Raw genomic sequence first — 13,726 nt, 5'->3', positions numbered from 1 at the left:
TCTTGTCTGGATTCAATTTCAATTTGTTCGCCCCCATCCAGACCGTCACAGCGGCCAAGCACCGGTTCAGGACCTCAACAGCCTCCTTAGTAGCAGGTGGAAAGGAGTGACAGAGTTGGACATCATCCGCGTACAGATGGCATCGCACTCCGAAACTCCGGATGATCTCACCCAGCGGCTTCATGTAGATGTTAAACAACTATGACAACTATGATATATTTTTAAAAAACACCTTAAATTCAATTCATTTCTAACTGCTTTTAATGATATATGTTTAATGTGTACTAATGTCCTAGTTTATTGTCTAACTGGTTTACTGCTACCTAGTTCCCATTTCATTAAAACTTGTGTGCCAGCTGCACCTGTACCTTGGGAAGCCTGATCTGGACACGGTGGTCCACGCTCTGGTTACATCCCGGATAGATTACTGCAACGCGCTCTACATGGGGTTGCCGTTGAAGACTGTTGAGAAACTTCAACTAGCCAAACGGGCAGCAGCCAGGTTACTAATTGGAGCGACATACAGAGAGCACACCACCCCCCTGTTGTGCCAGCTCCACTGGCTGCCAATCCACTTCTGAGCACAATTCAAAGTGCTGGTCTTGGCCTATAAAGCCCTATACGGTTCTGGCCCAGCCTACCTGTCCAAATGTATTTCCTTCTATGTCCCGCCTCGTAGCTTAAGATCATCCGGGGAGGCTCTGAAACTCATGACAAGATAGAAAAAGATATAACTAAATATGGAAACTGTGATACGATTAAAACAAGATTAAACAATTATATGGTTACAACAGGACTGAATTGTCAACAGTGAAACAGCACATCATTGTAAAGCGCAGCACTCTCGGGTGCAAGATCTGGCCATGGTAGTCCACGCCTTAGTCACATCCAATTTGGATTACTGCAGTGTGCTCTATGTGGGGCTGTTTTTGAAGATAGTTTGGAAGCATGAACTGGTAAAGAGATCAGCAGCTAGATTACTAACGGGCTCCACACAGGGAGAGAACCCATGTTCCGGTAGCTCCACTGGCTGCAAGTTAGCTTCCGGGCTAAATAGAAACTGCTGTTTATTACCTTTGTTTTCATGTCAGGAGCAACTTGAGGAACATCAACCAAGAACCAATGAGTTCTATGATAACAATCAGTTTCTGGGTATGGGTGGGAGGACTGGTGCAAGGACAACCTTCTGATCCCAATTCAAGGTGCAGGTGCTTACCTACAAAGCCCTAAACGGTTTGGGACCTGCCTACCTGCGTGACCGCATCTCCGTCTATGAACCAACGCGCTCCCTTCATTCATCCGGAGAGGCCCTGCTCGCGATCCCGCCTGCGTCACGGGCTGTTTGGTGGGGATGAGGGACAGGGCCTTTTGTGTGGTTGCCCCCGACTTTGGAACTCCCTCCCCAAAGACATTAGATTAGCACCCATGTTAGCAGTCTTTAGGAAGAGCTTGAAGACCTGGCTATTCCAATGTGCCCTTCCGGAATAGGAAAACCCCAGCACTATGTCCCAGAAGCACTTTATTAGAGTTTAAGATTCTCTGCTCATTGCACTTGCCCAGAAATCCAACATACCACCTGTCACACCCAGCACTTTTTAATCTGTACCCATCACTTGGCCCGGCCCTGGTTTTTACTGTGTTATGGTGTAATGTTTTGTTGTTATTGCTTTATGTTTTTGATTTGCTTTGAATTGTATTGTTGTTATTATGCTGTTGTTGTGTTGAGGCCTTGGCCTGTGTAAACCGCATCGAGTCCTTCGGGAGATGCTAGCGGGGTACAAATAAAGTTTAATAATAATAATAATAATAATTGTGAGGATAGGGCCGATGGATTAAGGGCATAGATCACATGACAGCAGTGAAAATAGAGGGCAGTATGAGAATAGAGCATTATGAATTTAATAGCAGAACAATAATAAAGTGCAAGGACAAGCCCCTTACCTTAACATGCAGCTGGTTGGATAAAATGGCTGATGGAGTGGGAGCAATGAGGAGGTGACTAGGCGAGCCTACATTGGAAGGGAATCTCATAGTCTGAGGAGCAGACCCTTTTAAAGCTGACCTTACACATTACGATGAGATTGTTCAAAAAAGGAAAACGCAATGATGGATAACACACAATTAGCAAGGAGGAAGTTCACCAAATCGAAGGCTTTTGGTTTTCTGTTTTAATGGACAACGTGTTGTTTTTTGCTTGTAGATCTGGAGTAGAGATCTCCAATCCAGAAGTGATCTTGAAGAGACTGAAAGCACTGAGCCAGAATGGACCCCTCTTTGCTATATCATTCCTGGCATTCTGGATCGCATGGGCCCACCCAGGCTTGCAATTCCTCATCTGCCTCTGCCTGTACGACAGTTTCCTTACTATGGTGGATCTCAATCAGAATGCCTTACTTGCGGACCTTGCTGTATCCGCGACGGACAGGACTGGTCTCAACTTCTATTCTTCACTCTTCAGTGCCATTGGTTCCCTTTCCGTATTCATGTCCTATGCTGTGTGGAACAAAGAGGATTTCTTCTCCTTCCGGATATTTTGTGTGGTGCTGGCTTTTTGCTCAGCCATTGGATTTACAGTAGCTACATGGCTCCTTAGACAAAGATTTCAGACGGAGGGACGAGTGAAGTGGGATGAAAATGCAGCCTTAAAAGAGTGAGTGGTCTGGTGATGTGTAATTCCTGTCCTAGTTTTTAAATTCATTTCCTAATGAGCACAATGCACCCATTGATGGTTATACCAGCCATGTGACCCTGAATGTTTCCAGTCTGTTCTGATTTTGCAAACTAAACTATGCAGCTAATTAGTATTTGAAGGGAAAACCAGCAGAGAATACCTGGGATCTCTAGGCAATGCTAGGATGAATTCTGTTTAAATTCCTGGAGAGCTGAGGATGTGGATAACTGCCAATCTGAGTTGGCAAAATTGGACTAGCTGGATCAATGGTCTTACAATTAAAGGCAGCCTCCTGCATTCTTGAGGTGTCAAATACAGGTGGATGCCATCTGCTTTCTCAGCCATTTCTGGATTTTGACTGGATTTCTATTACTTGTCTTTTGAAATAGCTGGCACAAATTATTGTCACCTGGCATACATTAATCTGAGTATGGGCAAGCACCTCAAGACTTTTAATTATGTGCCTTGAGTTTGACTCTGACTTACGATTTATTTATTTATTTATTTACTCACTCACTTACTTACTTCACTTATATACTGCTTTTCTCCCCCCATCGGGGAACTCAAAGTGGTTTTCAACATAATTATGGCAAAATTTAATGCCTCACCTACAGAAACCTAACATAATTATAATAACTATTTATTTATTTATTTACAACATTTATATGCTGCCCTTCTCACCCCAAAGGGGATTTAGAGCGGCTTACAAGATATATATACATACAATATATGATATTATTATCATAGTACAATATCAGTATTATATCTTACTCTATTGTACTATACCATTATATTGTAATATTATTAGTAATGTTACATGTAATATAAATATATAATTATAATATCATATTATTATTATTAGTGTTCTATTGTATTACATTATAATAAATATTATATGTATATACAATATACATTATTATATTATATTATATTATATTATATTATATTATTAGCATAGCACAGGAGACAAGATGGAACTCTTCATTCTGGCCCAGCATGATATTATTTAACATTAAAACATGAAATTAAAAACGTATCGATATAAACATTAAAATCACACAATCCAACAATCGTAGTCCAAGCCGTTCCAAATATCATATCTATTGCACATAATCCCTGATCATTCCTTGTACTGCTTACTGCCCAAAGGCTTGGTCCCATAGCCAAGTTTTTACTTTTCTTCTGAAGTCCGGGAGGGAGGACGTTGATTTAATTTCATTGGGGAGGGAGTTCCATAGCCAAGGAGCCACCACTGAGAAAGCCCTGTCTCTCGTCCCCACCAATTGCACTTCAGAGGGAGGTGGAACTGAGAGCAGCCCCCCCCCCCCAAATGATCTTAATCTCCAAGATGGTTCATAGATGACCCTTTAGCAAGATTTGTTCAAAGTCCGCTTGCCATTACCTTCCATGGAGGCTGAGAAAGCCATCTTTTCAAGTTCACCTGGGGTTTTCCATGCCTGAGTGAGGATTTGAACCTTGGTGTTCTGGCTTAAAGTGCTACACCACTGTGACTCATCTAAGAGCTACTCCTCCATTTTTGAACAAATCTAACTGTAACTTTTGTTGTTTTCAATTTTGTAAAGTGGCTAAAAGTACACCTTCTTATGAAAAAGGAAGAGATTTCCATGATGAACTTCTGCTATTCACTCCTTTCCGCCTTTTCCAACATGTGGTTTTCTCTTCATTATACATTCATTATACATATAGAGGGCATTATATGGTGAGAGTCACATGCCAACAACATTTTGTGAACTTTGCAGATTAGAAGTTTGGAATTCGGTTCTTTTTCTACTACACTGTACAAGGTGATTTAAATGTGGCCATTACTTCCTCCAGATTGTATGTTGACCATCCCTCTGGACATCAAGAGAAGAGGATCACTCTAGCCGAGTACCTCAAGCAACTATCCAAGCACCACAACTTTCTCTGGTTTGTCTCCATGAACCTTATACAGGTAGGCAGGTAGACTGTGGCCTTTCTGTAGTAGTCCTACAAAGTTCCACAAAAGTCAACAACCAGAACCCTCACCCAGCAGAATCTTGGTGACATTCCACATGACTCAGTTTGTTTACTTTGACTAGGAGGCTAATAGCTTGCCCACTGTAGCCAATAAGCATTTGGCAAGGTCTATATTGTAGAATGTATTGATAAGTGAAATATAGCATGAAACCTTAACAATTAGTATCTTCTGCAGAATTTTTTTGACACAATTTCTTGAATGGCTAAGGGATATGCTGACTGTAGAATTCTAGGAGTTATATTCCAAAAATAATTTTTCAATTCTGTACCACTCCATCTAGGCTAAAAATGCTTAAGAATTGTGTGAAGTGCCTGACTTTCTCTCATCTATAAAAAAGCAAGGCCTTCTTTTTTGGTTCAATGTTTTCTTTGAGAAGCCATCCTTTCAGAGGCAGCACCACACTCCTTTTACCCTTTGTCAGTGTAGCTTTGATCCAGGAGGAAAAAAACCATGTGGCTATTGGTATTTTCAAACATGAGTATATACTATCAGCTTTGTTGTTGATATCCCTCAGATTTTGTCACAGTGACATTATTTGTTGACTGTATGGACTTATTTATTTGTTTGTTTATTTATTTCGTATCAAAAGCATTGCATAAATTAGTACATATAAAATTGGTAAAAATAGAAGGAGCACAATCGGCTAAACATCTTTTGACCAAAAATGGACAACAACGACCGCATTGTCTGTAGCCTCAAACAATTCTTCCTCTGTACATGAGGCAGGACATTGTCGACAAGCATACAGTTGTCTGTTCTGCTCCACAGTCACACAAGATGGAGGATTCTTCTGGGTAGTGTCATTTTGCCAGGTTGTCTTTTGATCTGTCCACGCCACTTCTGAGTCTGTTCAGGGACTTCCAAGTTGCCCATTCTTGGTTTGTCCCTGGAGGAAGACCCTCGTGGAGGGCCATCCATTTGGGATTTCCTGGTTTAGCTGCCCAGAGGGATATTCTTGCTGTTGCTGAGGGAATGTTAAGAGGAGTGGTGGTTCTCATGAAACTTTTCCTTGTTTTGCGTATACTGGGAGGAGGCTGATAGCCATGCAGAGCATGGCTTTCACAGTGTTCAACATTATTTCTCTCACAGTTGTCAGCAACTTCCCATCACACACCAGGGGCGCAATGCCAGCTACCTTGTAGAGTTTATCAATAGGTGTAGGTTTGAGACATCCTGTGATTATTCTGCATGTTTTGTTCAATGCTCTGTTCACCTGCTTAGTGTGGGCAGACTTGTGCCAAACAAGGCAGGCGTACTCAGCAGTTGAGAAAGACAAGGCCAGGGCTCGTGTTCTTATTAATTTTGGGTCTGCACCCCATGCACTGCCAGTAAGTATCCGCAGGATGTTATTGGGTGCAGCTACATTGTGCTTGGTGTCCATAGAGTGTTTCCTAAATGTTACTGTTTGATCTGACACCAAGATATTTAGGATGGGTGTTCAATCTCTTGGCCTTCCCAGGTAACTTTCCATTTCCTGTTGGCTTCATGGTTTCTAGGTGGAAAGCACACACTTGTGTCTTGGCAAGGTTAGACTTATCTTTGTAGTAACTAGAGAGCTCTTTCAAGGCATTAGTAAGTTGGATTTCAACTGTTTCAAAGTCTTTTGCTTGTGTTGTTAGGCCAAGGTCATCAGCATATATAAAGCTCTTTGTGAGTGGTGGCTGAGGCCGATTGTTAGTAAAGATGTTAAACAAGGTCAGTGCAAGAACGCTGCCATTCTTTTGCCTCCTCAATCTACTTTCCTTGCCTTGAAACTCAAATGTAGAAGCTGCGGTTTTCTAGGAAGATCTGGACAGTTTTTGTAAAGTCATCATCCTGGGTAGGAGAGAGATTGGTCAGTGGTTCCTGGCATTGGAGGCGTCTTTACCAGTTTGCACGTTCTAATGAGGAAATTGGAGGCGTCTTTACCAGTTTTTTTGTGCCATCGTAATCTATATGGTGGAGAAAGAAACCCACATACTATGGAGTGAGATGTAGCTGCATCTTAATAAGTATTTAATCATTTTAGAATGGAGAGAGTGTGATGTCAAATCAGTGCCCTGGAAGAGAGCAATCACATCCTTTTACCCTTCCACACAGTGATTGTTTTCTTCCAAGCCTCTGCTCAGGATTCATTGTGCATTTCAGCATCTTGAGATGATTCCTTGTTTTAAAACACCCCTCATTAGTTATTCTTGTAGCAAATGGAGTTGACAAAAGTATGCTTTAATAATAGCAAGGGCTTGATAGATTGGTGTAAAACATTTTTAAAAAACTGCTTTTCTGACTCACAAATTCCATAAAGCAACTTATGTGTGTGTGAATACTTTCATGCTTCCTATTCCTATGATACATAATTTGTAATTCTGCTCACTACAATTTTTAGCAGCCTCCGCAATTCCTTCTTTTCACAGGTGTTTCACTGCCACTTTAACAGCAACTTCTTCCCGCTCTTCCTAGAGCATCTGCTGTCCGATCGCATCTCACTCTCAATGGGATCATTCCTACTAGGTGAGTCCAAGATGGCAACGAGAAGATGCATTACTCAGTTCAGAATTCTTGCTTTCTACATCTTAATTAGAGAAAGGTTGAGACTGGTGGAAATATATGACCCTCCTCTCAACTGGAACATGGCTCTGGCTCATGCTACCATTTTGTGGAAGGAATCTTTCTTGTTTCTTATAGAGGGATGGAAAGTTATGTTGGGATTCAACCCCACACTGCCCAAGTCTCAAGTACTCAATGAGGAACAGTTTGGCTAGCTTAGAATAGGCTAAGGGTTTTTAATGGCACTAGTGCTTTGCTTCTAAAGTGTTTCTAAAGTTCTGGTGGTGAAAATTTCAGAACCCTAACAAAACTTTCAAAATTTCATTATTATGTCATTATTGGCGATTTTTATGACAGGCCCAATTAGGAACAGCCATTTATAATGCAATTTTGAAAGTTTTGTTAGAGTTCTGAAATTTTAACTGCCAAAACTTTAGAAACACTTTAGAAGCAAAGCACCAGAACCCCCTAGTTTTTTAAATACGTGAGAACCATTTAGAACCATGGATTGCCCATGCCTAATATGTATGTTAACAGAGGTTGAGAAGTTCAGACTTTCAGGTCTTACTTTGTCTTCTTTACTAGAACCCAAGCAGAATATGACACAAAAGGCATACAGTTAGAAATCTGAGCCTTCCTAGTTGTTTTGAGTAGTATTGAGCATGATGAGTAGTTCTAGTTAGAACAAAATGAATTCACTAAACCAGTGGATTCAAATTACAGGAAAATAGATTCCAAGTCAATATTTGGGAAAATCTCAGTGACACTAAGAGTTGCTTGACAGTGCCTTGAAGGGTGGTAGGCTATCCTTTGCAAGTCTTTAAACAGAGGTTGGACGGACATTTTTTGGAAGTAATTTGTTGTGCCAGGGATTGAAGGAGGGTCCTTCAACAGGTAAAATATGTGCTCTCTCACTGAGTAATGTTGTCTTACTATTGTACCTTATTACTACAGCAATGCACTGCTACCCTTTTTGATATTCCTGCAATTAATTTGCCTTTTTTCTTAGGTGTTTCCTATGTTGCTCCTCATCTCAACAACCTCTACTTCCTCTCACTTTGCCGGAGGTGGGGAGTTTATGCCGTGGTGCGAGGACTCTTCTTCCTGAAGTTGTTGCTTAGTGTGATTATGCTCCTTGCTGGACCAGACTCTGTTTACCTGCTCTGTTTCTTCATAGCTAGGTATGCCTCTTTGCTGGTGTCGCACTGGGAATTGAGATGGGAATGGGCATAGAACCATTAGGTCGGCTTCATCCCCCCTTTCTTTTAGGAAAAAACTGAAATCATGGTTCTAGGACCAGGCCTTTGGACAACAGGCATGAAAGCACTTTGGAGGTTGAACTGGACTGGAAATGGTTATATGGTTGATAATAATGTTTTAAATTGTTTTTAACTTACTGTTTTATTTACTGTTTGAAATTGTTGTTATATCTGTTATAATTGTTTTGTACATTGTGGCATCAAATTGTTGCCTGTGTAAGTTGCTCTGAGTCCCCCCTCGGGGGTTGAGAAGGACTGGGTAGAAATGTTGGAAATAATAATAATAAATAATTTCGTATAGCACTGTAATTATTGATGCCATATAGCAGAAGCTAAATTCCAGAGTCCCAATTCTTAGCCTTGTATTGGACTATCTGTTGAGAGCCTTGTTTTCTCTTGGGAACATCCAGAAAGATTCGTCAGAGGCAATTTATTAATCCTTTTTATCAACAAAGGAGTGGCTAGATCAGGCACAGGCAAATTTCGGTCCTCCAGGTGTTTTGGACTTCAACTCCCACAATTCTGACTTGAAAGTAATACAAACTACTTGAAAGCACCCAACAACAACAACAATCCTATCTCAAAAGCAGGTCCATACTTCCCATTGAAATACTAATAAGTTTATATCTGTTAAAATTGTTCTTCATTTTAATTGTTTTGTATTAAAGTGGTTTTTTTGCACTTCAAGTAAGATATGTGCAGTGTGCATGGAATTCATTCATGGTTTTTTTTTTTCAAATTATAATCTGGCCCTCCAAGAGTTTGAGGGACTGTGACCTGGCCCTCTGTCTACAATATTGTGTTTCACTGTTATGTTATTGTCTGAATCTGGCATTGAATTATTGCCATAGTTTGTAAGCCTCCTCCATGTGTGAGGAGGGTGGGGTAGAAACTCAGTAAATAAACAAATAAATAAACAAACAAACAAACACAAATAAATAAATGCTATACTTCCCATTATCCTCAGTTAACATAGCCTGTGGAAGCTGCCATGTTCCATTTTGTCTAGTTCTGTGTAGAGCACTGAGTTAGCCACTGTTTGTCTCAAACCTTCACATCTATGTCTCAGCTTTGGTATCCTCACCTCCTGTTAACACTCCCCTATCCTTATTTCCTCAGCAACCGTGTTTTCACGGAAGGGACATGCAAACTGCTGAACTTGGTGGTCACTGACCTGGTAGATGAAGACTTGGTACTGAATCGCAGGCAGCAGGCTGCCTCTGCTCTTTTATTTGGCATGGTTGCGTTGGTAACAAAACCTGGCCAGACCTTTGCCCCCTTGATTGGCACCTGGCTGCTGTGTTCTTATACTGGTAGGTACTGGGCAAGGCAGCAGAATGGGATTGGGCTTGAGAATTACTGCTTGTTTTCTCACCTGAGAGAATTGGCAGGCAATTGTTAGTAATTTAAGTGATGATACATATTAATTTATTTTAATTATGAGTCCATTTGCAACTACCCTTTCCATTTCTATTGTCATCTGTAACCTTATTTAATAAGGAAGTGCTTAGGACTGTTATGGTTTCATCTTATTATTTCTGTAATTTTTGCATTTTGTGTGTTTGCACTTTTGAGTGTTTTGCAAGCCGCTCCGAGTCCCTCTGGGAGATGATGGTGGGGTATAAATGAAGTTTATTATTTATTATTATTCTCCCTTTGGCTTTTGCTACCGGAGTGTTGACTAAGGCACCGCCCACACTGCCATATCATTCAGTTTCTGAATGCAGATTAACTGCATTGAACTGGATTATACTGCAGTGTAGGCTCACATAATCCAAGTAATTAATCCACATTTTAAAACTAGAATATGGTATATGTAGATCCAGCCTAAGAATGCATAAATAAGCATTAAGGAACACTGACTGTCCCACTTGCTGTGGTCTGTGCTTTGTTTTAGATTAGATCATTTCAGGTGCTTGTAAACAAGTGTTTATTTCAGTGGTTCTCAACCTGTGGGTCCCCAGATGTTTTGGCCTTCAACTCCCAGAAATCCTAACAGCTGGTAAACTGGCGGGGATTTCTGGGAGTTGTAGGCCAAAACACCTGGGGACACATAGGTTGAGAACCACTGGTTTATTTATAAGGATATGGAAGTAGCAGTAGGTGCCCTAGACAGAACTGTGGATATTCCTATCACTAAGTGGACTCCAAAAGCTGCTGTTTAAAGAATGAAACCCAGTCTCCAAACAATCCCCCACAAGCAGCTTTTGGTATTATTTATTCCTTGTTTGGAAAAAAGGTATTCGCTTCAACTTTGCAAGTGAAATCTGCAAGGATGTTTCCCAAAGGAAATGTTCTCACTAGTGGCTAATATAATGGACAGAAGCCTATTGTGGTTGTCTAGGTTCTTAGATAAAACAAAATCTGCAAAATGAGATGTTTTCAAGGACTTTAAAAAGCTTAAGCCAGCCTGTTTTCAGTTTCCCTAACCACTTCCATTGTTGTCCTAGGTTATGACATCTTTCAACGGCATCCCTTGAGCAACACAGTGAGCGCTCAACCAAAGCTGGCTGCCAATGCTGTCTGGGAGCCAACGCTACGCCAGGGGTGCTTCTACCTCCTTGTTTTTGTCCCTATCACATGTGCTTTACTCCAGCTCCTCAGCTGGTCACAGTTCACTTTGCATGGTAGGCACCTCCAGACAGTCAAATCTCAGCGTCAAACCTTCACAGAAAGACATTCCCAAGAGATTAAAACCATCTAGTTATGAATGAGCAGTGAGCAGCATGTTGACTCCCAAAAAGAATGGTAAGAGCAAGGAGAAAAAGGATAATAGATGCATTCTTAAAAGGTCGGTGCTGATTTGAGAAAAATAAAAATTCAAGCTGTCTCAAACTCCCTGAAATGCAGGTATGTCTGGGGTGAGCCTTGCAGAGATCCTTGGTGGTTCAGACAGTTATATCTCCTTGCCTTAAAAACCCACGTCAGCAGGTACTTGCTAATCATGCCAGTATTTATTCATTTTCAGAGACAGCTGGCCTGCAAGAAAAGTGACCAAATGGCAGAGTATGCATATAGTGTGGATGGGGATGGGTCAGTAATATTTTAACCCTTCGACCATATTGTTTCTGGAACTGTTTGCAGACAGGAATCGCTTGAGATGGGGATAGCACTCATGTGCCCTCTTCTTACCACACTTACTGTGTGGTGTACTCACTTTCCCTCAACTTCTTTGGTATTTACTGTGAACACAACTAGACTACCTTCAGTGTGCTAGACAACAAGAGTATTATGTACTTGCAAATAGGGTCACTGTATGAGGCAAAGATACTTGCTGTGCTATAATTTTCATGAGAGTATCAACACTATCAAATTCTTCCAGCACAAATACAATAATGGGATTTGTGTTGGAAGGGTAGACTTTGGAGCATGTTTAGTACCACAGGACTGGGAGGAATCCTTCACATTGGAATCTGAGGCCAACAACTGCATAAATTAGTTTTCAATAACTGTTGGATTGATTTACTTTCTATAACAAAAGTCTGGACTTCTTTCTTTGGGGCTGTCATCTTGGGATTCCTGCTGCATCAGTTTTTAAAATAGCACAAGAAGATCTAACTGTACATGCAAGGGATCAGTTGTATTTATACATGTGGTCTAGTTTTACTCCTTTTCCATGGGAGTACAGTAGAGTGTTAAGAGAAACCTCTGGGCCTGGAGGAAGAATTCATTGCCTGAAAACTTAGACTAAAGTACAGTATCGGGCACAAATAGTTTATCATTTCCTCTCTCATAATTATGACCAATTGAGATGTTAGAAGCCGGCTGTGTAATTCTTGCTGGCTGCTCAGTTTACTTGTTTTGGTCTATTTCTGCAACTCCTTTAAGGTAAGCCAAAAATCTTCTCCTTGTTCTCTTGCCTTCTCATTTGATGAGAGGATTTATAGAGTTCCAGGTTTCCTAGATGTGATTATGGTATGACTCTAGGGAACAGAAAATCATATACTACCATCAGCAAGCAGAGAGCAAGGAAGACATCTTAGTCTAAATCCTTTATTGAAATAAAAGGGGAAAAGATATGTGACCAACTCACATTCTGTGTTCCTAATCTAATATCCTCTTCAATATTATTATAGAAAAACAAGGGAAAAAAAGAAATAAACCAGGGCACCTTGGGACCAAATTAACACCATCTCTTTGTATGTTGAAGCACATGTCACTTATGGAGTTTTCCATTTTGTTAGGCAGTTACTTGGGCAACAGCTGAGAAATTATTGAGATAATGATGGTAAATTGTTTACAATCTAAACCTTTGTGTCTGTTGAAGACTAAACTGTAATTTATTCATATCATTTCATTAAAATTTAATTCTTTTTTTTAAAAAACTATTTGTGGTATTAAATTATGAAGGCTTTTCTAAGAGTATCCTAAATACCTAGATCACAACATCTCAAAGCTTACCTATTTTACCTATTCCTATCCATGTTGGCTGGGAGATTCTGGGATCTGTGGTCCAGAAGACTATTATTTCAAAGGTCTAGTTTTACTTACCCTTCAAGCCAGTTACACATAGAGGTCTCCTATCTTAAACCATATCAGTGAGCTCTGCTGGAATCTGTCCAGTGTTATGAAGAGTTTCTCCAGCCAACACCCAAGTAATCCTGGAACTGACCAATATAGCTGTAGGAATCTTCCTGTTGGAGAGATCATCTACTAATTGCTGTTTTCACAAATGTAGTCTGTGTATGTAGTGTCAGCCTTGTTGCCTACTGAGTCAGGACCACTCATGATGTTTTCTACTTCCCCATCCTCATCTGTTCAATGACAACTTGATCTCCCTGAAATCTTGTCATGGCAGATGAAAGCTCAAGTGAATCAACTGAGAGACTTCTTATAAGAAAGTGAAGATGAGCTCTACTTGTGTAGCACATTAGTGAAGCAGGAACTCTGGCTTACCAGGTTGCATCCATTCTGAGTGCTTTAGTAAAGCTGCTAATCAGTTATTAATACAAAACGGAAATGGTTAGAATCCAGGATTATGTTTGGCTATTGAAAAATTAGTTTATGTTTCGCCATCCTTGTTTTCTCACTGGGGTCAAGTTAGCAGAATAATTCTACGTTCTGCTTTGACACTACCTGTAAATTTTGGGAAGAAATTGGTTTTTTTCTTTCTTCCTAAATTCTACCATTTCTGTAGGTAAGGGTTCTATTTATATTCCTGCTCACAATTTGGGGTTGTTAAATACACCTACTATATCCCCCTCTCCTGCAAGTTTGAGCTACCATATCTTTTTACCACGCTTGGCTGAA

General features: G+C 40.5%; 1 protein-coding gene across 1 annotated transcript in view; it reads left to right on the top strand.

Annotated features, from left to right (window-relative positions):
- MFSD13A (major facilitator superfamily domain containing 13A) overlaps nucleotides 1–12,801 on the top strand; it is a 29,074-nt gene extending 16,273 nt beyond the window's left edge. The window contains exons 5-10 of the mRNA XM_060768287.2: nucleotides 2,201–2,650; nucleotides 4,508–4,625; nucleotides 7,085–7,181; nucleotides 8,227–8,398; nucleotides 9,596–9,789; nucleotides 10,927–12,801. Coding sequence (XP_060624270.2) covers nucleotides 2,201–2,650; nucleotides 4,508–4,625; nucleotides 7,085–7,181; nucleotides 8,227–8,398; nucleotides 9,596–9,789; nucleotides 10,927–11,180 — 1,285 coding nt within the window. The 3' untranslated portion in view covers nucleotides 11,181–12,801. The remainder of the gene's footprint in view (nucleotides 1–2,200; nucleotides 2,651–4,507; nucleotides 4,626–7,084; nucleotides 7,182–8,226; nucleotides 8,399–9,595; nucleotides 9,790–10,926) is intronic.
- The last annotated feature ends 925 nt before the right edge of the window (nucleotides 12,802–13,726 follow it).

This window comes from Anolis sagrei, chromosome 3 (genome assembly GCF_037176765.1).
Source record: "Anolis sagrei isolate rAnoSag1 chromosome 3, rAnoSag1.mat, whole genome shotgun sequence".
NCBI classification, from domain to species: Eukaryota; Metazoa; Chordata; class Lepidosauria; order Squamata; family Dactyloidae; genus Anolis; species Anolis sagrei.
This window is presented reverse-complemented; position numbering and strand designations above follow the sequence as displayed.